This window comes from Cygnus olor, chromosome 1 (genome assembly GCF_009769625.2).
Source record: "Cygnus olor isolate bCygOlo1 chromosome 1, bCygOlo1.pri.v2, whole genome shotgun sequence".
NCBI classification, from domain to species: Eukaryota; Metazoa; Chordata; class Aves; order Anseriformes; family Anatidae; genus Cygnus; species Cygnus olor.
In genome coordinates, this window is record NC_049169.1 from 154,376,051 (window position 1) to 154,402,284 (window position 26,234).

Here is a 26,234-nt window from a genome sequence, read left to right on the forward strand (position 1 = left end):
AGTGGGGGAGGTAACCTGGATAACACAAGACATAGGGATCTCAGGGGTGGAGGAGGCAGGACACAATAGGTAATTGTGGAAGAGAAACTCTTTACTACCGTATGTACTTTTGAGCTCTTTTCTTACCCATGCATACATAAGAGTTAAAATTCTCTAGTAACACAGCGCCAAATTTAGCTTCCGAAATGATGCACAACTTGTACATTTGTTTAAAATATAACAACTATAATGATGTGCTTGCTATGAACACTTCCTAATTCACTTATTTTAATATTTTCTTTGGAAATACCTCATCATGGGCTGAAATGCAAGTAACAGAGCATAAAACAAGACCGATGAACATCTAGCGGTCCTACCGCTCTGCTAATCAAGGCGGCAGTTGTGTGTGGCCGCACTTAAGCTTCCCAGTCAATCTGTTTGTCAGATGCAGTCCATCAGTTTTACTATTACTCCACGCCAATGCCCAGCAGCCATTTAGATGGCTGCTAGTGACCCATATCACAACAGGATTCTTTATCACGTTGTCAGATATCTGACAATTTAATCAAAAGGAAGAGAGATATACGCTAATACAAATAATCTGCAGATGTCAGAGGCAGCGCTGCACAACCCAAGGCAGCGTACATCTACATGCTCATTGACCTGCCAGCGTTTGGCAGCAGATGTAGGTGACTGCAGAGCAAAGCAAAGACTTTCCCGAAGAATGTCCTGTATTACAGAGGACTTGAGCTTTTTAGGAAAAGCTATTTTCAGTTACTCCCCTTATTTAGGCACCTAAATTTTCTGTTTGGAAGAAGCCATTTCATCAGTCACTTTCAGATTTTAAGTTTGTCAAAAAAGACACAACCAGAACTGTTGAACCTTACACAAACTAACCTTACCTCTACTGAAAATTGAATCTAATGACTCAACGTTGGACTAGGAAGAGAGGCAGAACAGTTGTGTTATTTCGTTGTAAATTCTAGGAAGTTATTTCATGTTAACACATGACAATTAAGATTTCATACTGTCATTTAACAGTGAACAGTTTGATAAATAGATTTACCATTGGAGATAAAAGTTGGAGTTATAAAGAACACTGTCTGAATATGTAAACTTACAAAAGTGTTAGCTTTCTGGATAAAAATAATTTAAATAGAAAAGCTTGACCCAACATACCCTGACACTATATAAATATTTTTAAAAGTGTATAAACGTCAGTTTCTAAGTGTGAGTGTGCAGAGAAGCGAGAAGCAGACTGTTTCTTGATGCACGGAGCAGTGCTAGGACAGGAAGAAATGAATCACAGAACCATTTAGGTTGGAAAAGACCCACAAGATCATCAAGTCCAATCATCACCTAACACTACCAAGTGCGCCACTAAACCGTGTCCCTAAGCTTCACATCCACACATCTGAAACAGAAGTCAGAAAATGGGAAATTTCAGCTAGGTGAGAAGGTAAGTTCTGCTCCCCTGAGGCCTATCAAATGCTGGAAGAGGTTGTTCAGAGAGACAGTGGCATCATCTCCAGGGATTCAAACCTTCTGGACAAAGCCCAGAGCAACCTGCTCTAGTTTGTCTTTCAAGCAGGGGTTTGGGCTAAACGACTGCCAGAGGTCCCTTCCTACCTATATGATTCTATAATAAATATAAGTGACTAGTAGCAGAGAACAACAAGATAATCCACAAAGTTATTTTCAGCGGAACCTTGTTAAGTCAACAACAGAAAAGACATGGCTTTAGCTTGACAGAGGCTCTTGTGCCATGAAAACAGGGTTTCAGCCATTACAGAAATTTACTCACGTTTGAAGCTTCTTGGAAGCTAATTGTCCTATTCCCATCACTAAATTTGGAGGTCAAGTTAAAGGATGAAAATACTATATGACAACTATGCTACAAGGGAATTACAGTGTAGGAGCTGAGGATGCTTAATTTAACATTTGGGTCTCTTACAAAAACTCTTGAGAAACCTATGAGGGGGGAAAAAAAGACCTATGTCGGACCGGAGCTCAAACCAGCTAATATTTGGAATTTCTCAATGTCTACATCTTTCTCTTCCAGGAAAAATAGAAGAACATAAGGAGAGCTTTAAGCTCTAAACCAAGTTTTATTTGAATGAACTTTCAAATTGTATAATTGTGATCCTTCTTTCACCTTGCAAGGCTGTAGCTTTTTCTGCTCCCTGCCCTCCTCTGCTGCCTTCCAGGCTCTCACTTCAGGCTCACAGCTGATTCCTACGCTCCTTCTCTTACTTCACCTCTTACTGTGAGGAGTTCCTCAACCAAACACAATCAGTTGCTATTCCACCCACCCCCAAATTCTCAGCCTTAGCCTGTGTGCAAAGACATGGAAGTGAAGTTAAGAACTGCAAATAGCTGCTTTTGAGTGTGAAAATATACCAAGTGAGATATAAACTTATTTGCTACATAAACAAAAGCCAGTTCAAGAAAAAAAGTTAGAAATATGTTACTTGATTAAAGAAAAAAATACTTTTTCCTGCATTACTACATATAAAATTTCATTTTACCTACATTGAAACTTGCCCAAGTCCTACAAATCAAAGTCTAAAGAGTCAGAAAGCTCTTTCCATTAATATTAGACCTTAACTGAGAATTTGAGAGGAAAAAAATAATTTTTGCAAAACTTAGCCAGAGGCAGCACATAATCCCAGGATTAAGATAAGCATAACATTGAAAATTAAGCTGTTTGTATACCCTATCTTTTAGCACATGCATTCTAAATTTACAATTTATTGATTACTGTCAATATAAAAATGTCCCTCATCCTGGAAATATATTGTATACATCTCCCTGTACTACTTTTTCTGAGAGTTCTTGAGACGTTATCCAAAACAACGCAATTTGAACTAAGTAGCATAAGTCATGTGTGTCCAGGATGCCAGCTTTACCACAAGCTACTTTTGCAGGTAGTTGCAACAAAGAAGCCAGGGGCTTTTTCCTCCGTAACAAAGGAATATTACTGCAGCTTCAGTAACAGCAAGCATTTCGTGTTATTGAATACTCGTTCCAGTGTTGGGTCAAGTTTGAATAACGCAAGACATTTATACAGTCAACATGTGATATTTTGAGATTACCAAACCTCCTATTTAGGTGGGTTTTATGACACGTTAGATCTGGAGAAAGTATCCAACAAACTTCCCTAATGATTCAACTACTAACTCCTAAAAGCTCTTGTGTCAGTCTAGATTGATCTGCACTAGCTTGGCTTTTGAGTGATCAGCTGCTGGAGGAACAGCTCTGCCCTACTTACGACTATTTCTTAAATTGTTTAAAACATAAAATATTTTGTTACTGCTACCCTTCTTTAAATTTGTAATTATTTCCAACACAAGTATATTATATATAATATATACAATATATCCAGATTGAATTGTTCTTAGTTATCCATTTTTCATGTTAGAAGTTCCCAGAAAAAGTTCCTCCCAGTTCAATGAAATCTGGGTTCTTTCATCAAGGTTTTCTCGAACTCCCTTTGCTTACCACTTGGCAGCTCAAAAGCAGTGCCTTTTATTCCAGTTGTGATACCACAGAAGACTGTGAGTGAGCAGAATGAAACACTTTCAGCTTCTGTAGTCACACGGGTGACCTTTTATCAAACTCTTGACTATACTGCCCAGGACCTGGGAGAAACTAGTCCCACACCCAGATGACAAATTGCTAATTCTCATCCTTCCGAGCTGGCAGTTTACTTGCATTCCATTCAGCTGTTTCCAACCTCTTTATTAGTTTGATGTATACATTTTCACATCATCTTCTGCTATGTTATTTAGCTACTCCAGCTTACATTAAACAGGCTTCCTACCTTTTCCTTGATATTTTGGATGAAGTTTTTTTGTGAAGCATGCCTCCTTTTTACACTCAGTTTCAAGTTTACTTGTTTGCTGGAAGTAACTGGTCTCAGGGAGGTCAGCACCCCCACTTACCCTACCATCCTGAAGAGTACCAGACAGCACCTGCAGCCACATGGCCAGTCTTCACAGAAGCGTCAAGATATTTCACAGACCTGGGTAGCATAGTGTCAAGCTGATTATGAATAACTGTTTGTTTCAACAATCCTTCATTATTTTGACTCTGAAACATGACGTTGCATCTGGTCATTGCTTTTTCCATCGCAGCATATTCGTAATATGACATTCAGAATTTCCCATTACTAAATAAATGCGCTTGGCATCTCCTCAGTTTGTGGAAACTCAAAGCCGTACTTCAGCCTGCATTAACACACTTTGACAACTGATATATCAAAGTATTAACACAACACTTCTAATATGTCTGAAATCCACTTTACAGCAACCTACTTCTGGCAGATCACTACTTCATGAAGAAGAGAAGAGGCTCCAGACATTCTGATTAAGTCAAAAATTACAACCCAATTCCCTCCTCCCTTTTTAATGACTAAGCTGTGGACCACAACCCAGATCTTTAGAGAAATGTACAGGAGTAAACTCAACTATTATCTGCTACCAGTTAAATTGCAGCGCTTGATTTTTAAAACAACGTTAGACTTCCAGATGCTGCAGAAGTCCTAGAAGCAGCGGTACTCCTACTGCATTTTAAAAGCTTATTGGCATCTCTAAAATGAGGTGCTTTATCATTTGTCCAAGCAAGAGATGTGCAAAAAAGCCCTTAATATGTTTTTTTTACATGGAAAATTTTATTCTAAAAAGTGGAATGAAGATTGTTTACTTACTAACACCTTTGTTACTTACATTTCCCAGATAAAAGCTGATTTATCTAACAAATACAGAATCACTTGTTTGCACAGAGAATAATCCATTCTAATCTTGCACATTCTATTGAAACGTGACCTTGTGTTTTGCACAAGTTCAAACAACTCTCAGCATAGATGCAGATATTGAAAGAGCACAAGAGCTACTTCAGAGAACACTGATTTTAAAAAAGAATATTAAAACCCAGATAACAAAATGTTTGCCAAAACTATACACAGAGCAACTTCAAGCTATTTCTTGAGTTTGTGGCATTCAAGTATTACTCCATGTTAAGTTCTAACACATGAAGGTTGCTTACCATTGGCTCCCTCCAACCTTTCTCTCTCAGCCCAAGCAAGACACGGAGGCAAAGCAGACCCTGTAAATCCTCAATCACTGGTCTTAGGCTATCTCAGCATTCATTTACTGAAAGCCATCATAAACCAAAAAGAAAACAAAAAAATCACTAGTTTGTTCCTTCACCCTTCCAACTCTCAGCAACAAATTGCTCTTGGAGACCACCAGTAAGCAAAAAACAAGCAGTTTCTAACTGTTGTTAGAATAACTCATCTAAAAGCAGTTTAGAGCTGTTGAGATTCCCCCAGCTTAACGCCTGCGCAAGAATGTCTGAGCAAGAGATGCTGAATGCTACCATCCCTGCCTTGATACACGGTCATCCCACACATTAAAGAATATGCTTTGATACAGTGTGTCATGGTCCTTACACAGTTTCATCCTTGAACAGCAGCTAAGTATTCACAAAAAATTAGAAATTCTGCTTTACAGCAGAACAACCACAGTCTTCAGAGCTTGAGGATAGAAGACCGTATCACTGCAAGAACCCATTCTACACTTTTTTTAGTCAATACATACTGAAATCTCAAGCACTGACGATGAAAAGAGACCACAGGTGTTTCAAGAGTTATAGATGTTGCCATTCTAGAATATGCTTGAAAGTAGATCCATGCCACCTTGAACAAAACCCCAAGATCGTTTTGCCACTAGTTTCTTCCCCCCCGCCCCCCCCCCCATATCAGTAATCGTGTCAATGCTGAATCACTTTATCATACAGATAGGCCAAATTAGACCTTCAGGTCACAAAATCAGCCTCCTACACTGTGTCTGAAAATCTGTTTAGCAATTACAGAACCGTGACAGAACTTTCAGTTACCTTCTAAGGCAACTCAGGACATTAAGACAATCAATTTAGTTTAGTACTTAATGAAGAAAATCTAAGTTTGTGGTGAAAATAATTCCAGAGAGCAGGCAGAAGTCTGAATGCAATACTAGATGCACTGCAGAACATCGGTTCCCTTGCTTTCCTCAAGTCTCATGCTGCACAGAGAGCAAAGCATTTACGTTAGGAGCTCAGTTCACTGCCATTGCTGCACCGTGCTCCAAGAGGAAATGTTTTACTGACTTAGAGGGCAACGTATAAAAGCTGCCTGCACACTTGAGGGGAGAAGACATTTGGTTCAAACGGCTCTTCACCCTTTTCATTGAGCTGCTTTGTGATTAACAGCACCCAGTTGGCAGAGATGCCCCTTGCCCCCACAGGGGTCTCAAAAATCAGAGTAAGTTTACAATTTTATCCCTGTTGCTGCCACTGGCTCTGTCCACAGATTTAACTTCTATTGGCACTACTCAGAAACTTTTCCCATTCCACCTCAGACCAACACGTACACCTAAAACTATGTAAGAATTGGGTTTTAATCAATACCCTATTCAAGAGGATTGGAAATTAAGTTAGGCAGCCAGATAATACAAATTAAAAAGCATCTTATTAACACAGGAGTCAAAACAGTTGCTGTCTTGTAACACTGGGCAGCCCTAGGGGAAGGTACTGACATTTCCACTTCTGTCCCTGAGACTCCCTTTGACTGGCTCCTGCACAAAGAGAATAGCTCCTTCATTTCAAGAAGGGTATTAGCCTATTTTTCAGGATAAGATATCCAGGAGACAATAAAAACCCACCCAATATGTAAGAAGATAGATTAAAAAGAGAGGCAGTGAGGTCTGCATGAAAGGGGCAAGAAAATTCACTTGGGTAAATCATGGTAAGCTCTCTTGCGGACACTAGAAGAACTACTGCTCAAGCGATCATGTTCATAACACGTTCTGTAAATTTCGAGGCAAGGAGGTGCAAGTTTCACAGGTATCTGTAAGTTACAGTGATGGGTGAATGAGAACAATCAAATCCTAACCAAATTAGTGCTATTGTTTCATCAACACTAGCAATGAGCAGAAAACGTGAATTCTAGTCATTTTTGCAGCCCCCATGCAATGCAGCCTGCTGAGGCTTATTGCTACAGCTCCAACAGCCTCAAGACAAGACTTTGGGTCAAAAGTTTTCCAGAGCCACAACAACCGCAATGCTGGGAAGCTCTGTCCCCATCAGTCATTTGTCTGCCACTCCTGAGGTTGGGTTGGAGGGCAGACATCTCACAGGAGACAAGAACAGTGCAAAAAGGTGGGGAGAGATGCTAGTTATTCAAACAATAAACGGTCACAAGCACAATTAACAGTAACGCAAAGAAAGCAGGCTCAACCACAACATGCTTTTAAGCACAAGAAGGAATTAGAAACAAAACCAGACTCTCAAAGAGAATATGAAAGGTCTTTATGTTCAAGTTGGAATAAGAGCTAGAAGGGACAAAGAAAAGTGAAATAAGCATGCAGTAAAGGATAATATTCTAGGAATATATTCTCCAATCAGGTCGAACAAATAAGATAAACATTTTGAACACTTCTGTTATGTAAGATGGAAGAGTTCAGTGTCTTATTAGCATCAGACCCCCTTGAAAAAACACAAGCGAAAGCCTGTCATTCCAACAGAAAGAAGAAAATTGTGAAATACAACAGTTAGCAAGTACATGAATTACACATCTAGAAAGAAACTGAGCTTGGGGAAAATAAAAATAATCCCCACACGAGAGCGCTAATCAAGGGGTCGGAACCAGTCACAGAACCAAGGCTGCCACAGGAAGCTTCGGAAGGACGTGTGAAGGATCAGAAGGCTGAGAAAGGCAAACAGCGCCTCTTAAAAGGATGCGGGAAACAACGCTCAGCTTAACTCCAGTGGCCATGATTTCTAAAACAAAGAGCTTAAAACACACAGAAGAAAAGATTACCTACCAGACAGCACCGTAGTCTCACTCAAGCTGGATCAAGTCAAATTTCCTTCTAAAAATATAGTAATTTACTTTAAAAAGGAAGAGCAAGAAGGAAATGCCTTTAAAAGAATAGCATGACTAGACAACACTTCCAATTAGTGTCATAAGCTAGAAAAACACTGCCTAGCAAAATAGTAATAATAATGTGGCAGGGGCACAACTCTGAGAACTGCTTTCCAGGGAGTTCTACCAAACAAAAGATTATTACAATGGGATTTAATTCTATTCAATGTTTGCATCAACAACATGGGTGCTGAATACAGAACACATTTATTAAATACGTCAATGATATAAAGCTAGGAAGGACAAAATTAAAATTCAAATCAATTTTGCAAATTAGAAACTGGCAGAAGAGGAACAAAACCAAGTGGGGATGAATGCAAAGCTCTATACTTAAACAGAAATAATGAGTCATAAAAAAGACAATGGGAAATATAAGTAGTAGTCTCTGAGAAAATAAATAGTGTCTAAATCCCAAGCTGGACAGTCAATGTCACGCAACCGCAAAATGAGCAAGTGTCACTGAAAAGTACAACCAACAGCATAACTTCCAGAATAAATGAAGTAATCTTTTCTGCTCTACTTTGTACTACATATATGGATGAAATATCGTACCACCACCGAAGCATCACATTTCAAGAAAGCAACTGACATAAACCCAAAAAAGAAGAAAAACAATAAAAATGACCTAAAAGAAATACAGAATGAGCTGGATTGGGTTATTTTTTTCAATAAGGGAATGTTGAAAGAGGACTTCCTAAGAACTGAAGTACCTAGTAGGCAAATAAAAAGCAAGGGATCAATTTGTACTCCATGTCCCTCAAAAAAAAAAAAAAAAATCACACTGAGCACTGAAGACAGTACCACTGTCCAACTGTAAGGATATTGAAACCCTAGAAGGGATTACCAACGGTTCTTCTAAAGTTACCAACAATGGAGGTGATTAAAACAAAACAAAAAAAATCACCACATCAGACTGTCAGTAGCAGGATCACAAGAAGTTTCTCAACCCTTGTTGTTCCTTAAATTTATGAGGGGGGAAAAAAAATAAAAGCTCACTAGCTCTAACATTCATTTCAGAAGATACCAAGATGTGATAGAGAATTTGCAAGTTTTTCAGTTTAAACACCTGAAGCTTTTTGTTCTCATCTCCTCCTTACCTTCAGCATAGTCTTAATTTTCAATTAGCACTCTTCTTACGTGTTTGTGATGATCACAGTTACCATGGCTGCAAAGAAAGGAGTCCATCTTATGCTCTCTTATTGCTAGAGCTTTAAAAAAACCTCAATAGGACTGCATCAGAGGAAAAGGGAACCTGCTAATTTCTATTTAACTCTCCCAATTCTGTGACTCATGGGTTTATTGCTGATTTATATTTCCATAGACTAACAGAGCATACAGCAAGTTAGACATGAAGAACTGGGAAGTATAATAGAAGCGAATTAATGAAAATCAATACTTTAGAAGACTACACTGCACTGATAATAAAGCCCATGTGGTTTACAGAATTAGACTAATTTCACTGTTTCATATAAAAAAATTAGACAACAGTTTCAATGAAGTGTTCCCTCAAGTGTGCAGTTTAAAAGATTACCTTCCTAATTTAATCAAACTAGCAATAAATAATAATGAATAATTATTAATGATATTACAGACACCAGCAAGGGAGAAAGCGTGCCTTGATAAGAACTTCTAAAGGTCCCCTTTCAATCCCTCATACATAAAGCAGAGAGGCCACACAAGCCATGTGCCACACACCAGGTATTATTTACCTGGTACCTTGAGAGGCAGACATCACAGAATCATCTAGGTTGGAAGAGACCTCCAAGATCACCGAGTCCAACCTCTGACTTAACACTAACAAGACCTCCACTAAACCATATCACTAAGCTCTACATCTACACATCTTTTGAAGACCTCCAGGGATGGTGACTCGACCACTTCCCTGGGCAGCCCATTCCAATGCCTAACAACCCTTTCAGTAAAGAAGTTCTTCCTAATATCAACTAGGGCCACGTGTCTGCAACGTGAGATATGCAATACTTCCCATCGAGTTTTAAACATCTAGTCCAAACCAGCCCCTCCAGTCTTCCTTTGTAGCCACTGAAAGGAAGAGCTGCCCCTCCAGAAGAAAATTCATCAGGTCTCAGCCATGTCTTCGCCCCTGCGAAGGACTGGCTGTACTACTCTGCTCCTCCCCACTGTCTACAGAGGCAGCCTAATGGCAGTTGCTCAGACTTGAGACCAGCTCTTCCATGGCATCCCAATTTAGACATCTAACGTCATTTCTCTCTCCTTTTTGTCCTCAATAAATGTTGGTTGAAGCTCTATAGCCTCTGAAGGAAAGCCAAGTTCCCAAGGTAGAACTAAACACATCAACTGTGAGGACAGAGAGGTCAGAGATAAAAGACCGTTCCTTACAAAAAGATTGTGCACCATTCCGTTACCTTCTCCTGTAACAGCCATTTTTGGAAGGCACAGAAAATTACCCTGTACATGCAATTTGGGTTCAGCAATAAGTCTCCTGTGAAATGTTTGCTGGGTATGCTACTGATGTTAGAGCTTCCATGTGAACCTAACGGCATCCTGAGAGAAGTCACAATGTTCTAATTATATTATTTGCAACACTGAGCTGAAAACTACATTAATATGAGTTTAATTTAAGACCATATCAACTGCATACTCTTCTCCATATCCTCACTGTCCAGAAAGCAACTGTTGTAAGAGGGAAAGCTGCGCATTAGTGTTAGAAACTAACGGCACTATTCTGTAAACACTTAGGTAATATTTCAACAGAACGTCTCACATCCTCCAAATTAAAACGTGTAAATGACTGAAAAAAATGAAAGTTTTGTAGTGCCTTTATTTTTTTTTAAAGTAACATCATTCAAAAGAATAGCTTTGATTCCAAATATAACAAAGAGTTTGATAAAGATTTTTGAACTCCACATCAGCATCCAATACACAGACAAACAACTTTTCACACTGAAGTACCTAGGCTGGACCGAGGACACATCACATCATAAGTCCCATAGAGGTCTCCCATAGGTCCAGCGACCTCAAAATTAGAGTTGATGCTTGGGCTTGAGGAGTTCAAGTTGCTGGGCCACGGTGGCAGCTTCTGCCCTGAGTTCCTTCTTGGGATACAAGATTTCAGAACTCAAACACCAGAAAATGAAAAAAGCCAAGATCAGGTTTCTGCAATATCCCAATGAGATCTTACAGATGTAAGACATCTGTAAGCACACTGCTCATGAAGGACAACAAATCCAGGGTGAAGTAGGGCTTCACACACTTCCTCAAATCCTTAGGACCGTTCCCTCCCTTATTTTTTCCATGGACTCTTCTACAAACCTGTGTTAAAAGTTAGGACTTTATCTAACGTACAACAAAATAGCAAATAAAATACTTGAGAACACTAAACAAGATTAAACAAGGCTCTCACTTATTTAATCTTTACTTATGCTACACAATCACCAGCACTCTAAGAACCACGATTTCAGAATGCAGAGATTTACACCCTGAATTGCTTATCCTTTCTTTGTGGTTAAAGATCAGTTACATATACTGAGAGCTGAAAGAAGAGATTATATTAATGCCTTGCTATGAAGAAAAGAATAGAATCATCCTCACCACATATTCAAATATATTACACAAGAGCTCAAACACCTGGGTACCAAATTCATCATTTGGTTTGTCCTGTTGCCCTCCCAGCCACAAAGAAAATCCAGTGTTGTATACCTAACCAATTCAGCCTGATTTCCTGGCTCCACTGCTAGAAGGCTGAAGAGAAAACCTAAGCTAATCAGGGAAGTCTAATGCCTAAAATACATTCAGAAGCTCTAAAGGATGACTAAAAAAAAATCTGCATGCTCTACTTTAGGGTCATATGCTAGTTCCTTCCTTATTTTAGGCACACGGTCACCTCACGCTCAATTTTCAGTTCATACGTTAAAAAAGACCTAGACATATGCCTCTAATAGTACAGTGCTCCAGCAAAGTATTTTAGGCTTGATTCCAACTTTACCAGGAGCAAAGACATTCGCAGCAGAGCCACTCCATACTTCAGGGTTATCTGATAGTTCATTTTAAAACTCCTTGAAAAAAAATGAAGTCAAGCTACACAACCGTAAAGAGAAAGCAATGATAAAAAGAAAAAGATGTCTGCCCAGAACAGCATATAATACAACAAGAAGGAGCAAGTATTAGAATGATACGACCAATAAGTATTCACAGCACTTCCCTCACTTATGTGAAGATGAATCCAGAAAGCCCAAGTAAGACGCCATACTAACCAAAGCATTCCCTAACTAAACCAAAAAAATTAAGAAAACACTTTAGCTGTAACTGTTGAAGTGTCACTAGTTGTCTTTTTCTTCAATCAAAATAATTACTAACAAACAACTGAATAATTGCCATGACCTGCTTTGTAAATCAACTCAAAGTTATCAATTAATATAATCATGTTTTCTACCTAGAAGTATAAAAATTACTACTTCACTTTTACCACCCATTTGCAATCTTTGGCACTGAATTTAACACTTGGTTATTCACTTACTACTACTCTTCACGACAAAGGAGAAGAAGAGAGGATGCCAGGGACAGGTAAAGTATTCTCAGACATTTCTGTATTACTCTTCCTCCTCCCCTCCTTGGTTTCCTTTACAATTTTATTGAATATTCCTTGCCGCTGTACTGTTGCCACCAAGCTATTTTGCCCTTGAAGACATCCACAGCATTTCTCTTCCACTAGCACATGAAGCCATACGTTCTATTTATACCCAGCTGAACATCTTTCATAAAATTGTATGAGTTGCCTTAACAGCACCCTGCAAGTGCAGCCCAAGTCCCCAGCGCTCAACATTACATCATCGTGGCTGGAATCACGCCAAACGTGCGGAGCTCTGTGGTACGGGAGGGCCCGTTATCGTCTTTGATGCTTACATCAAGTCATCTTCGAGTTGTTCAACAACAGCAACCAGCTATCTTGGTGATAAACTGGACCAGGGAAAACAAGCCCGCAGGCGTCATGGACTATGTGTTTTTACAAGAGCCAAAACAACGTGTGAGTGGTGCTGATAAAAACGTACAGTCTGCAGACTCATAAAAATTAAGATGGGCAGTAAAATGAAAGAACATTGTGTTATCTGGAAAACTATATAACTTGAAAAAAAGGAAAGACTTTTTTTCCCTCAGGTATTTTACATAAATTGAAACTGCAATCATTATAGTGTTAAAGTTTAAGAGAGAATTGATCTGCTACCTTGTTACTGCACATGTTCAGGGTCTGTCATACAAATAAGGACAGGACCTAACTCTAGCCTGGAAACGTGACTTCATGGTAAATGAGTGGGAACAAAGCCCGAAACTTAGTGAATCGCCTACAGCTATCCTGTATGCTGAGAGACTGCCGTCGGACAACTTTCCCATTTCAAAACAGAAAAGATTTTTTTCCAAGACCGGACACAAGCTAACACGAAGAGAAGCAGCACACACAGAAGCCTACAGCCCGTGTCACCGGGGATATTTATTCACACGGCGATTTTTTCCCCACAACAACCTTCCAGGTCCCCAAGCAGCAGGCGACGGGCACTCAACCATCTCACCTGCTGCCCTGAAATGAGGGGAAAAAAGAGGTTTTGAGGGCTGTCAGATACCAATTACAAGGCTGCGGAGGCACCCGTGTATACACAGGAGGGTTTCGGTGATGGTTGTGCTTTTATTTAAAAAATAAAGTTTCTAAAGATGCGTAGCTGAGAGAAACTCGCGCGGAAGCAGGCAGGGCTCGGTCCCTGGCACAAGTTCGGGAACAAAACGCACGCCTCCTTACGGGGAGCGAACGGGACGGCGGACCCCGGACACGTAACCCTCAATTATTTATTAATTTATTAATTATTAGCCGCTCCGCTTTCACCGACGGGCGCTTCCCGCCCAAACGCCGTGAGGTGAAAGTGAGGGGGGTCCGTGCGGGGCCCCTCCCCCCGCTAACGGCCGGGCGCGCGCCGTTTAACGGCCGCTGCTTCGCGCCCCCTGTCCCCCCCCCCGCCCCCCCTCCCGCGGCTGACCTGAGGGTGCGGTTGCCGGCGCAGCCCCGGCGCTCCATGGCGGCGGGCACGCAGCTGGTGAGCTCGGTCCAGTCGGCGTGCAGCCCGCAGCTCCAGCCGGTGGAGAAGCGGGAGAAGAGCCAGGTGTCCTTGTCGCCGCCCGGGCGGTGGCAGGCGCACTTCTTCTGCCCGGCGCGGCAGTAGCAGGGCTGCTCCAGGCGGATGTTGCGCACCAGGTGCCGCCCGAAGGTGGTGCCGCCCGTCTTCTGGATGTGCAGGAAGACGATCACGTCGCGGCCCCGCATGTCGAAGCGCACCCGGCGGCACAGCTCCCCCCGCGCGAACGGGAACTTGGGCACCAGCCGCGGCAGCGCCGCCGCCGCCTCCTCCGCCTCCTCCTCGTCCGCCGGGTCCCCTCCGCGGCGGGCGGCGGAGGCCGGCGGGCGGCGGGGGCAGGCGGCGCCGGGGCAGGCGGGCGACACGTACTGGTAGACGATGAGCAGGAAGAGCAGCGTCAGCAGCGGCGGCAGCAGCCACCTGTTGAAGCGCTCGTCCATGGCGACGCGCGGGGCACGGCGCGGCGCGGTGCGGTGCAGCGCGGGCTCAGGCGCTGCCGGCCGCTGCCAGGGCGGACGTCCCGCCCGGCTCCCCTCGCTCGGCGGCCGGCGGCATGCTGCTCGCCGCCCCGGGCTCGGCTCGGCTCGGCTCGGCTCAGCCCGGCGCGGCCATGCCCCGCTCCGCGCTCCCCGGCCGGCAGCAGCGGGCGCCCGACTCTCGGCGCCCGCAGCCCCGCGCTGCCGAGCGGCGCCGGCAACTCTCCAGCCCAAACGCGCCGCTCTGCCCCCCGCGGGGCGGGGCGCCGCGCAGCCGCCCACCAATCCGGGCACGCGGCCGGCCGAGCAGCCAATGGGCGGGCCCGGCACGCCGGCTCTGCCGCCAATGGGAGCGGGGGGAGAGTAAAGGAGGAGGGAGAGGGAGCCGCTCCTCGCTCCCCTCCAGGTGCCGGGCGGAGACCAATAGCGCGCGGGGGATCGGCGGAGCCAGCCAATGAGAAGGCGGGGGCGGGGCGGAAGGCAGCCAATGAGGGGGGAAAGGGGGCTCCTCCAGGTGAGCGGGGCGCCCGGGCCGTGAGGCGAGGCTCGGCCCGCAGCCCCCCAACGGTCCCGCCCGGCCCCGCACGTTCAACGGCCCGTTGGTGCTGAGGCGCCTCGGGCGCTGCGGGCGTTTCCTTGCCAAAGCCACTGCTTTGTCCGCGCCCAGCTCTCCGGATTTTGTAAAAGTCTGTTACAAGCACCTCCCATCCAAATACAAGCCTTGTACGGCCCCTGGGTTATGGCGCATTAACATGCAAAGCACATCGTGCTCGGGCTGATTGCTCATCCAAGCTATTTAATCACAGAATGTCTTCCTTTACTCCATTTATTCATTAGATGCCTGGCAGCACTAGGGCAACTTTCTTAGTTTCAACCAACCAACTCTGGAAGACCTCTTAACAACAGAGCAGTACATCCCCGTGGGACTACTTAACTCTAAAACTATAAAAACCGATAAAACCTCTGTATTTTACGATGAAGATTTTTATACAGAAAGCAGGAGTATTTAGACTCTTGAAAGACAACGTCAGCTCCTATTAAAACTTGTGAGAAATATTGCAAAGTGCTAGAAAACAGCCTAAACTAAAGGAGATAAAACTCTGGAAGCTGGAAAATGTTCATAAAGTTGCTGCTACAACGCCATCCGTCACCTGACTTCAAACATATGCACGTACCACACACACATATCACACACACATACACTTTTCCAGGATCCCACGACACTGTTAAGGTATTAGGCTGGTAAAAGCCTCTGGATCTTACCGAGGCATCAAGAGAGACGGACTTCTCTCTGCAGGAAACTTTGCAGAGAACGCCATGGATTATCTGGTGAAATTCACCCCTAGCAAGGGGTGATAGCGAGCCTGTCCCACAGATAGGTGAATATTTATAAATACAAGGTACAGCAGCGTTTTGTTCTCACCTTTAGCCTGTTCATTACCCAACAAGCAAACATCAAAACAGAGAAGCAACATTAAGTATAGCCTTGTTTCTGTAACAGAATAGCACTGGGATGGCTTGTGTTGGTAACGGTGTATTTGAAATAAAAACACCGCTAAAGGATTTAGACTGAAGTATCTCTCATAGTGCTTTTAGTAAGATACAGAAGTGCTATGACAATTTAAGATTTTCTCAATAAATACCAGATTGTTGACACAGTACCTTCATCTCTGTGAAAAGGTGAATTTACTAAACAGGGAAAGTGAATTACAGTTACATTTAAAGTTCTTATTTATTTAAACTTGCACAACACAGTTACTGATTTGTGAAGACCAGAAAAAATCCATATCTATATATATGTATTTTTATTGGACAGAAAGGATGTACAGGAGAAGAACATTTATAATGAGGTTTAGATGAGAAACTTGACCTTTAAAAAACTGTCATATTTCTGAAACTGGCAAAAAGTACGCGCAGGCCCACAGAAATGAATGTGCTTATGCAGCTCTCAAGGACAGCCTTTTACTTATGAACTTTAATATTCCTAATGGTGTTTTGCAGATCGTGCTTGCTGTAGAGCTAAAACCCACAGTACCTCCAGCCACCACCTAGTTCTTCACAACTGCACACAGTGTTGTTTACACCGTAACCATTACACCATAAGCTGTACTGCCAGTGAGGCCGAAGGTTTGGGGAGCATTCGGGGTCTCCAGCAGGTGTCTGCCTGGCACTGCACTTAGCGGGTGCTGAGTGTCCCTACAAAGAGAACGTAGTGTTCCTATTTGGTAGTATTTTATGTTCTCCTTAGAGATGTACGTGCTATGGTGCAAGGCCCTGTGGGACTGAACTTCACTAAAATTAGTTAGGTTCTTCCAAAGTCAATGGCTGTAGTTCATCAGCCCCAGTGAAGCAATAATAAGGGTCACTTTGAATCCAGTCGTGTTTCCATTGATTTAATCGGAACATAGCTGAGTTCAAAACAAAGCCCTAAAAAACTGCAAACACTGTTCAGTCTCAACATTTTTCCCTTTAAAATATAACTCAGCTGTAAGTCTCCAACAAGAGTTTACTTATAAGGAAAATCAGAAGTTAGTTACAAGCTAGTTTTCAGGTACTCTGAATAAAGTTTCCATGGATTTCAAAACAAAACAATTACAAGTAAGATTTAAGGTTCTCTTATTTCTTACATAATAATTCTCCAAGATCCTGTGCTGTCAGAGTATAGCTCAGAGTTCACCAAGTATTCAAATAAGAGAATTCTGAAATGATCTACTCCTCATAGCAATTTCAGGTAGACCACCTGAAAAAAACAAAACACCTGTTAAAAACAGCATGCAATCTCTACTGTCATCTCTACCATATAACATGTGAAAATACACGCACAAAACTGTATTAAAATTCCAACACACTACGCCTCTTCTGCTTGGCACTTCCCAGGTAGCACACAGCAGACTTTCTGAGTTGCTAAAAATAAAAATTGGCATGCTTACCGTTTATTTTAGGAATCGATATAACATTTGCTAGTCTGAACCAACGGGCATGTGAAATAGTGTCAGTGCCAACATCAAGTTTGGTACAAAATGCATGACTAAGAAAATGATATTACGAAGCAAAGGTACAAAAGTATGATTTCATTCAGCAATTACCTGTCTGACAAGGTTAACATCTAATAATCTATTAATGCAAAATTGAAGTGACACTTACGTCACGTTGGTTTCTTTCAATTATTTATCACTGCCTGACCTGAAATGTTTCAACACTTGTAGCCAGTTGAGATTTCCCATAAAACAATTTTTCATTGTTCAGCAAGTCCCAGGTCTCTCCCTTTTCACAAGGATGTAAACTGTAAAACCGTAGTAGCTAAATTAATAGACTCATGCTAACTTCATTCATCTCTTTGGGATTAATTTGTTCCAAGGTTTATAGTATAAACCTCCCTTATTTTTTGTCAGATTAAATTTTATTCTTTGCAGTCACTGAACCTTCTATTTCAATGGCACATTAAATGCTGTATTCTTCCTTTTAAAGTAATTTATGCATTATACTGTCACCGGCTCACCATCTTGTAATTCTTGCAACTCATCACGACACGTTAATTTTTACTTCTCATGCTTGCTGTTCTTTTTATGTATGTAATAACTTTCTTAAACCTATGACCCCCCTTTTTTTTTCCTTTAGTCAGATATAGACAACAAAGAAGCAGCAACATTTGAGGTCCAGCAGAGATCATAATGCAAAAGATGTGAGTTAAAATATGTTCTTCAGTTACTTTCATACATTGTCCTGGGTGTGATATAGTATCAGTTCACTATTCCTTTATTATATATACTATGCTGATGCTTCATAGTCTTAAATGTTTCATGTGTGCCAGTCCATATGCAAATACCTCTGAAAGTCATTCTTTACACGCTGCTGCTTGTTTTCCTCATGAGATAAATGACCAGCCGTATTCTGCTTTGAATATTGGTAATTCCACCTGTGTAAGGCACTGACCTAGGACAACAGGAACATCCAGCATTCTACTCGGTGCCCTTTTGTTTACAACCATCACTCAGCAGTTTAAAATTGCTCATAGAAAAATTAATATATATATATAGTTACAGTTGTTGGGAAGATAGCTTCCCAGAAAAAAAAAAAAAAAAAAGAACATTTCTGAAAACTTTGAGCTAGATCTTTTTAGATAAATGCCAAAGCTTAGCTGTGTATAGGTAGACGTCCTTTCTACCGAGTAGACATGGTTGTCTTTTGCTCTTGCACCACCACTACAGCCCATCCCTAGATTCACAGTGGGCATCAGCAAATGAAACAGCACCTGGGATCACTCCTGGGCATTGCAACATGGTCATTTAGCAGAGTAAAGAAGGACAAATGCTCTAACTAGGTTTTGGCATGTGAATTAGCACTCTCCCAAACAACCCCTGGACATAGTTTGGGAGTCAAACCATTAGAGAAAACATTTCCAACCAGCACTCAGTCACCAAGAGCACCACTGCAAGTTAAGCTGTGTCACAGTATATGGCCTCCATATCCAAGAAAGTTCCTGAGCATGTTTAATTTACTCATGTAGACTCCACCACCAGAGCATTTGCAGTTCTTATTTTAAGGAAAGAAAAACTGTGTTCTCTCTTGCCTTTAGGACTGTGGCATCAGCATTACAAAACTCAGGTTAAAGTTCCCATATGTTTTCTAGCAGAGAAAATCTCTGGCATGTAGGACCATGTGAGGGGCTTACCAGAGTTCACTGCCTGGAGAACAGGATGGCCACAAGGCACAAACAATGGCGACCCTTGCTGGAATCCAACTGTAATCAGAACTATAGCAAGGATGATGTGAGGTGTGACCACTGCCTGAAAACTGGCTAACAAAGAGCCTCTGGCTGATTTTGCCATTCAAGAAGATGTGTGCAGCTTCATGATAAGGCCAGATAAGAGTTGTTGAGTGGGAAGCAACTTGAGTGAGGCTGCAACTACTCCAGCAATTTGAGGTTGCAATATCAAATGACTAGCAGCAAATGCAGGTCCTGGAGCAAAGGGAGAAGGCAAAGAGTATGAAATGTAGAGTGTTTTCTTGTAATCCCAAAGAAACTAAACATAGAGTTGTTTGTGTATGCTCTTTATGACAACTGGCATCTGCAACACAAAGACATCATTTAACAGGACAGACAAAGAAAACTGCTCTCCCATTTCTGTCCTGTGCAGAGAAAAACCTAGACCTACTTACGCACATTCCTTGCAGTCTCCAGCCTTTGAATACTGCAATATTTATGATGTAAACTCTAGAGTAGCTAAAAGAGCAGCTTTTGTGGACTAATTACAGATCAAAGGCATTTGATCCATACCACATCCGCTTATATTTTTCTAGATTCAGGTACAAGTAGAAGTGCTAGAGACTCAGTCACTGACAATCATGTGAAGGATATCTCTATTACATTTGAATATGGCCTTTTGTTTTTCCCCACAAAGAGCAGCCTAACAGCATCCAATACATTCCCCTTTCTCAAGACTGTGATGTCCAAGTCAACGTCTCAGTCCCCAGACTGCAACTCCATCCCCAAAACTGACTCTGACCCAGGCAATCAGTGCAGGGAGAGACCAGTCTCTTCTGCAACTTCCTTCTGCCTAACAGAAACTAACAAATATCCCTATTAGTATTCCTTCCAAGACCCCAAATTTTCTCATACAGTATAGGAGTTGCAAGACTGTGTAACACTGCCACCTGGTGATACGCATCATAGCAGTATTTTTGTCCTCTCGCCACACAAAACCCTCTTCCTTCATTTCAGGTGACATTAATCTGCCAGTCCCCATCAACCACAACTTATCCCACTATCAGTTTATCTTGTGCACTTCTGCTTTTGTCTAGAAGCCAAACCACCCCTCTTGCCCTTTGCAAAGTCATTCTGGACATATCTTGTCTTTTCCTTCAAGATTGACTTTTATATTTACTATGGACAACTACAGCCTAACATTATCCAAATCTGCATCCCAGCTTTGTTTGAAGTGTAGAACTGTAGTGTCTGCTGAGAAATAAATCTGAAGTAAATCTGAAGTAGTATTAGAATTGATCCACTAGACTTCCCCTCCAACCTATTTTTTGGTTCATCTTTTAGCCTTTGGGATGTGATGTAAAAAAAAAAAAAAAGGAAAAAAAAAAGCTCCAATAGCAACAACAAAAAGTCTTCCAGGAAGTCTCCGTCTCCAAAATGGAAAAAATTATTTCTGTAATATTTGATCTCAGACTCTTTCATCTCTTTCATCTGATCTTCGTGGGATACAGGTGGAAAATGAAGAAAAGCATTGCAAGCGGTAGATCAGGCTCAACTTTCAGCACCCCTATCTGGCTTTCACAGCTGTCTGCAAGTCTGAACCTTTCTTTTATAACCGACCTCCAACTCTTTACTGGAAATCACAGCAAGTTCAGAACTGTTATCGCTTTCTGGGTTGCCACTACTTCTTCTTAGACCTTTCTTGGATTCATTTCAGCAAACTGACCTGAATACTTTGAAGTCTGAATTCACAAACCACACATTGTTTATGTGCCTCCCCAGGAGTTTTCAGACCTTTCTAAGAAGGACTCCAACTCCTGCTAGGGGATTTTTTTTTTTTTTTTTTAACTCTTATTCACCTAGTCTAGTTCTATAAGCACCTGAGTTACTAGTCCCTCTTCGGTCCAGCTGGAATATCACTTCAATGTTTTCTCCTTAGTATCTCCTGTTCAAGCAAATTGCTTACTCAACCATGAAATTGTGCCAACCCTACACACTTGGAGGAGGCATTATTTCAACAGTGCTGTCATCATGAAGAAATGTTTTAGAATCGGGATAGTTTCCAAAAAGTAAACAATGTATTCACATTTTTGCTTAGAACTTCTGTTTTTCTTGAGGTCCAATTCTCAGCGTTCTATCAGATAAACAGACTCACAGCAGGGTTGCATAGCCTTCACAAAGTACAAAAAAGTAAGCTTTTTCCAAATAACTTAGTTTTCCTTCTAGGTTCATTCTAATAACTTGAAGGCATGAGATCAGCGATTCTTCTGTAACAGATTTGATTTTATTGTTGGTTTATGTGTGTGTGTGTATTCATAAAATGTATGAATGGTAATCGTTCTCTAATTTGTGCTATCAAAGTCACTAAAATACTGCTTCTATTATCAGTTAAAAGTTTAGTTGGACTCCCAAAATTTTTGAGATGAATTTAGGTTTAATTAAGAAGAGATGTAAGTTAACTCACGGCCGGGGCTACAGTGGAATTTCTCCTCATCACCTCAAATCTGGCCAATCTACAAAACTTACAACACAGAAGTTATTAGTACTGTAGGTGTCAGGTTAGATACTCATACTCAGTTTGAGGTCCTGATTTGAGACACCTGTTTCCAGCACTAATTTATTGCATTTTATGATTTCGGATTGAAATATGCTGGGAAAACCAGTTACCAGAAGAACTGGGAATTTTAACCTACAACAGCAAATTGTGGCACAAAATATAAGACGAGTAATTCCTCTAGCCCTTAAAATAGCAAGGAAGGATCTGTTTGTTGGCTCTGCAGTCTAAGACAAACTAAAGACTAGCTAAAAAACACTAGAAGGAAGAAAAATCATTCAACACAGATAGGTTAGAGATCAAAACTGTAAATTCAGAGGGAGAACTGACATGAAGATTGTTCAAGTGTTATTTCAGATTAAAAATGGCAAAAATCAAGGTGGTAGTTCTCAGGCTGTCCGAAGAAGAGATCAAAACACAGGTTGGTCAAAGCAGCTAGTTTGGACCTGAAGCTGAAGCGTTTCAGTGAGGAGATGCATGTCCATACAAACAACTAGCATTGCACATACGTTTCTGGCAAAAGAAAAAGCTAAAATAGAGCAGGAATTATACTGGTAAGAGAAGATAAAAGTAGCCTACAGCAGCATAGTCACATTGAGGCCTACAGATTACTGATGGTGAGTGAAATATCAGAATTTGATCTATTAAACAATTACACTTGTGCATGGCTATGTCCAAGCATAACTGGGAACTAGCAGGCATTGAAACATTTTAAATTGATGTTTATAACAAAAATCATGTGCTGTACAGCCATTTTATTTAAATACAGTTCGTTTTTTTTTTTTATAGTTATAATCCCTTCTCCCAACTGTTAAGAAATAGTGGGATGAAACTTGTCCAGAGATTTTAGAACTGCATTCCTTTAAGAAAGTGTTCAAGAACCACAGGTTTATTTAAAAAAAAAAAAAAAGGAAACAAATGGAGAAGATGGAAGCTTGTACTTTCTTTAGGACTTTTAGAAAGACTCTTTAGGAGAAGGAGTCTGGGACCTCCAGTAGGCAAGATCTTATTTTTTTTTTCCTACGTATCATACAGTAGACCTATTATTTCATCGTAATCCTTTCAAGAGGCCTAAGTGTACCAGCCTATTAAAATATAATACATTGTTTATGATAACTGTCAGAGGTAGTTATCAGAATTATAGTACTAACAGCAGATTAACAAATGTAAATAACCAGTACAGAAGCCATATGTTTGATTTAACCTCAGTTAGTCTAGGAAGTTATAATCAAGGAATACTGGAAAACAGAAACAAAGCCAGGTTTTCCAGTCAGAAACCTAGTTTGATCACAAACCAAGGGATAAATATATTTTTTCATTAATTTACAATGAGATATTACCTATATGTTTACCATATATATGTGTGTATAATCTTAGAAGTTAGCCATCTATCCATACGCATGATCATTTTATTTTAACAACAAAGATATTACAAAGTTCTATATCCAGATAGCATACATCCAGTATTAATAATCTTGCTGCCTTCTTTTTCATTGCCTTGAGTTTTCAGTGTCCCATTGTCTGGAACCACACATCACTGCTCTAGCAGCACAGGTAGGAGGTGAAAAAATCTGCAGAACTGGCTCTTACCTCAAGCTGCGCTGAGTTTGCATGGCTGGGAATCCTTTTGCTAACAGAAAGATACAGGAGAAGCAGAAGCTAGCACATTAGAGGTTAAACAATTTGCATTTTGTTAATAACACTTCATTTTTGCCCCCAAAGTTTATCTACATTAAAATATTCTAAATGTAGTGTGTTTCTGTAAGTCTAATTATATGCGGTATGTGAAAACATATTTGATAATCACATTGCTAATTACGTGCAATCACTTCAATACACAGGTGCAAAGCTCCAGAAATCTGCATATATACAGCTATAAACCGCAACCTTGCAGGTTCAGTGACCAGTTATTTCACTGAGACTGGACTTATTTGGATTTTTGAGTGGCTAGTGCCATTTGAACTACAGAAATGTGCTAGCCTGATACAAATCTGTGATTGAATTTATATGTGCATGTTTCAGTGCTAAAAAAAAATGTAATTCCTGACTGTCCCACATTTTATGAACTTATTAAAGTACACATTTTATAATTTATTTATGGATATACCACACTAATGTCAGAGATGTGGGAATAATAAATTTTATCTTTCTTCTGGGAGTTTTAATTCTCACAAAGTTCATTTAATGTATGTTTGGCTGGAATATCACATATACGTGTATGTGAATGTGTCTTTTCCAGTTTGGATTAAACTTAAGGGACCTTCTTAATGGTTTAATAATAGAAGGTAATAAGACTTGAGCAATAAATCCATTTTCATTATACGCGTAATAGCTTGTGGCTGCACTTTTTCCTTCTCTTTCATTTATGTATAACTTATTTTTTACATTGATTTTTAAAGCTGTCTTGACAATGGATTGTAATTAGCTTTGCATATAAATCATAAAAATTGAAAATTTTATATACTCAGATAAATTGAAAAGGACATAAAATGTTAAAGGACATAAAATGTTAATTTACATTATTGAAAAGTAATATTTCTATGTTCCCTGTAAATATATTCAGTATAAGTTATTGAAAGGAATGGGTTTACATGACTTGTCCATAAGTTGTTTTTTTTTTTCAGATTTGGGAAGTGAGATGAAATGAGCCCTGAGAGATGAGAAACCTGGCTACTAGTTTGCTATTGTCATTACCAGAATGATGGAACAAGGAAAAGGGACATAGCAAAATCTGAAAAGCAGCAATGGAATTTGTTCCAATGGAAACAATCCCATTGCATTTCACACAATAATGCGTGACTAGTTCTGTTTCGCTTTAGTTACACCAAGCTTTAATTAAAATAAATCGCACTTAAGGGTCACAGAATAATTTAGGTTGAAAGAGCACGCTGGAGGTCATCTTGTTCTACTTCTGCATAGAGCAGGACCAACTTCAGAGTGACCTCAGGTTGCTCAGCGCCATAGCCAGTCAGGAGCCACAGAGCCACGCGAAAGCCCGGGTGTCACCCTAAGTGTCGCTGCTGGCAGAGCTGGCCCCAGGGAGATAGAGCAGAGTTTACCTCTCTGGGAGCATGCCAAAGGCAATTTGGTTGAGGACTCGTGGGCTAATTTTCCAACTTAGCTTATGCTTTCTTACGTACCTCCTCCGGGCAAGGATTTAGTGCTTGGGTTACTGAGCTGACTAAAAGGGAAAAATCACTGATATACCTTATTGTACAGGTACTTTAAATTTTCCACCTCACATGTAGCAGCAGCACATTTTGATTCATAAATGATAGGTCTATAAGTCAAATACAACTCCTCTATTTCTGGAAATACTATATTTTTTCAGGAAATGCACCTGTACTATCACGCTGAAGTCCTTTTTGCAGTTGTTTTTTTTAATGTATTCAGAATTATTCTGAGGCACTTTTTTTGTACCCATCAAATAATGAAGTAATGTAAAAATACTTAACTTGCTACTTTTTATATAAACAACTTCTACCTGCCAAAGTTATAATCCCCCATACATTTCCATGTAGCAAACTAAAAAATTTAAAACACAAGAGTGTGGCTATTATTTGAATCAGTAACAATGGTTATTTAATAGCCTTACAGAACACTTTTAGTTATTTTTTTATATTACTGGTGCATCACCTGTGTATCATTTTCAGGTCATGTAGCACCATTTGAGAATCATTGGGTTGGAGATGGTGAATACAAGAGAAAGCGTGATGTTTTCGGTGCACTTTCAGTAGGTGGCTAATTGGTTTAAAAAAAATTGAAAATCCAAGTAATTGGATCCAACTGGAACGCTGACATTAATTTACCCTTTCATCGGTTGTTCATACTATCTTTGAGATAGATCTCAAAGAATCAACATGAAACAAAAACAAAACTTCCCTTCAGTTCTTGATTTTCCTACATTATTTGGAGTTAGGTCATTATTCTTAGGCAGAAGATGACAGAAGAATTTCTCCTTGAACTGCATGATGTGCCCAAGACTAAACTTACCCTGTTTGTACACACATCATCCCTGCCCCACATTTGGAACCACGAAAACAATAAATGCCTTCTAAGATTCACCTGGAGTGTCTGCTACTTTATCCAGCTTTCAGATATTTAATTGAATTCAATCATTTTACTGTTTAAATACTAAGGTCCAATGCAGATCCATCCCACATCAACTCGCTCAGTTTTTTAGTATTAGTCACTGTTGCAGTAAGATTGTGCCTGCAGGTTGTCCGCTGACATCTTTTCTAAAAATCACATATAGTACACAGACCTGCATCCCTGTCAAATTTATCAATATAGCTTAGACAAACAAAAGCGTATTATTAAAATGCTATATATGACCTATCCTAGGGATTACGAACATGTCCGTAACCACTTAAAAAGGTTTCCACTAAAACCCCACAGCATTCTACATACGATATTGTACTTTCCTTTCCTTGAGTACATACACAAATTCACAAGTTGC

General features: G+C 40.7%; 1 protein-coding gene across 5 annotated transcripts in view; it reads right to left on the bottom strand.

Annotated features, from left to right (window-relative positions):
- The window catches only part of HS6ST3 (heparan sulfate 6-O-sulfotransferase 3), a 333,065-nt gene that overhangs the window by 302,697 nt on the left and 4,134 nt on the right, over positions 1–26,234 (bottom strand). For 3 of the 5 annotated variants that reach the window (XM_040538576.1, XM_040538571.1, XM_040538562.1), the window contains exons 4-5: positions 17,144–17,256; positions 13,945–16,712 (exon numbers count right to left, since the gene is read on the bottom strand). In XM_040538576.1, the coding sequence (XP_040394510.1) occupies positions 13,945–14,480 (536 nt within the window). In that variant the 5' untranslated portion in view covers positions 14,481–16,712; positions 17,144–17,256. The other 2 variants (XR_005814903.1, XR_005814904.1) reach the window with 2 other exon arrangements.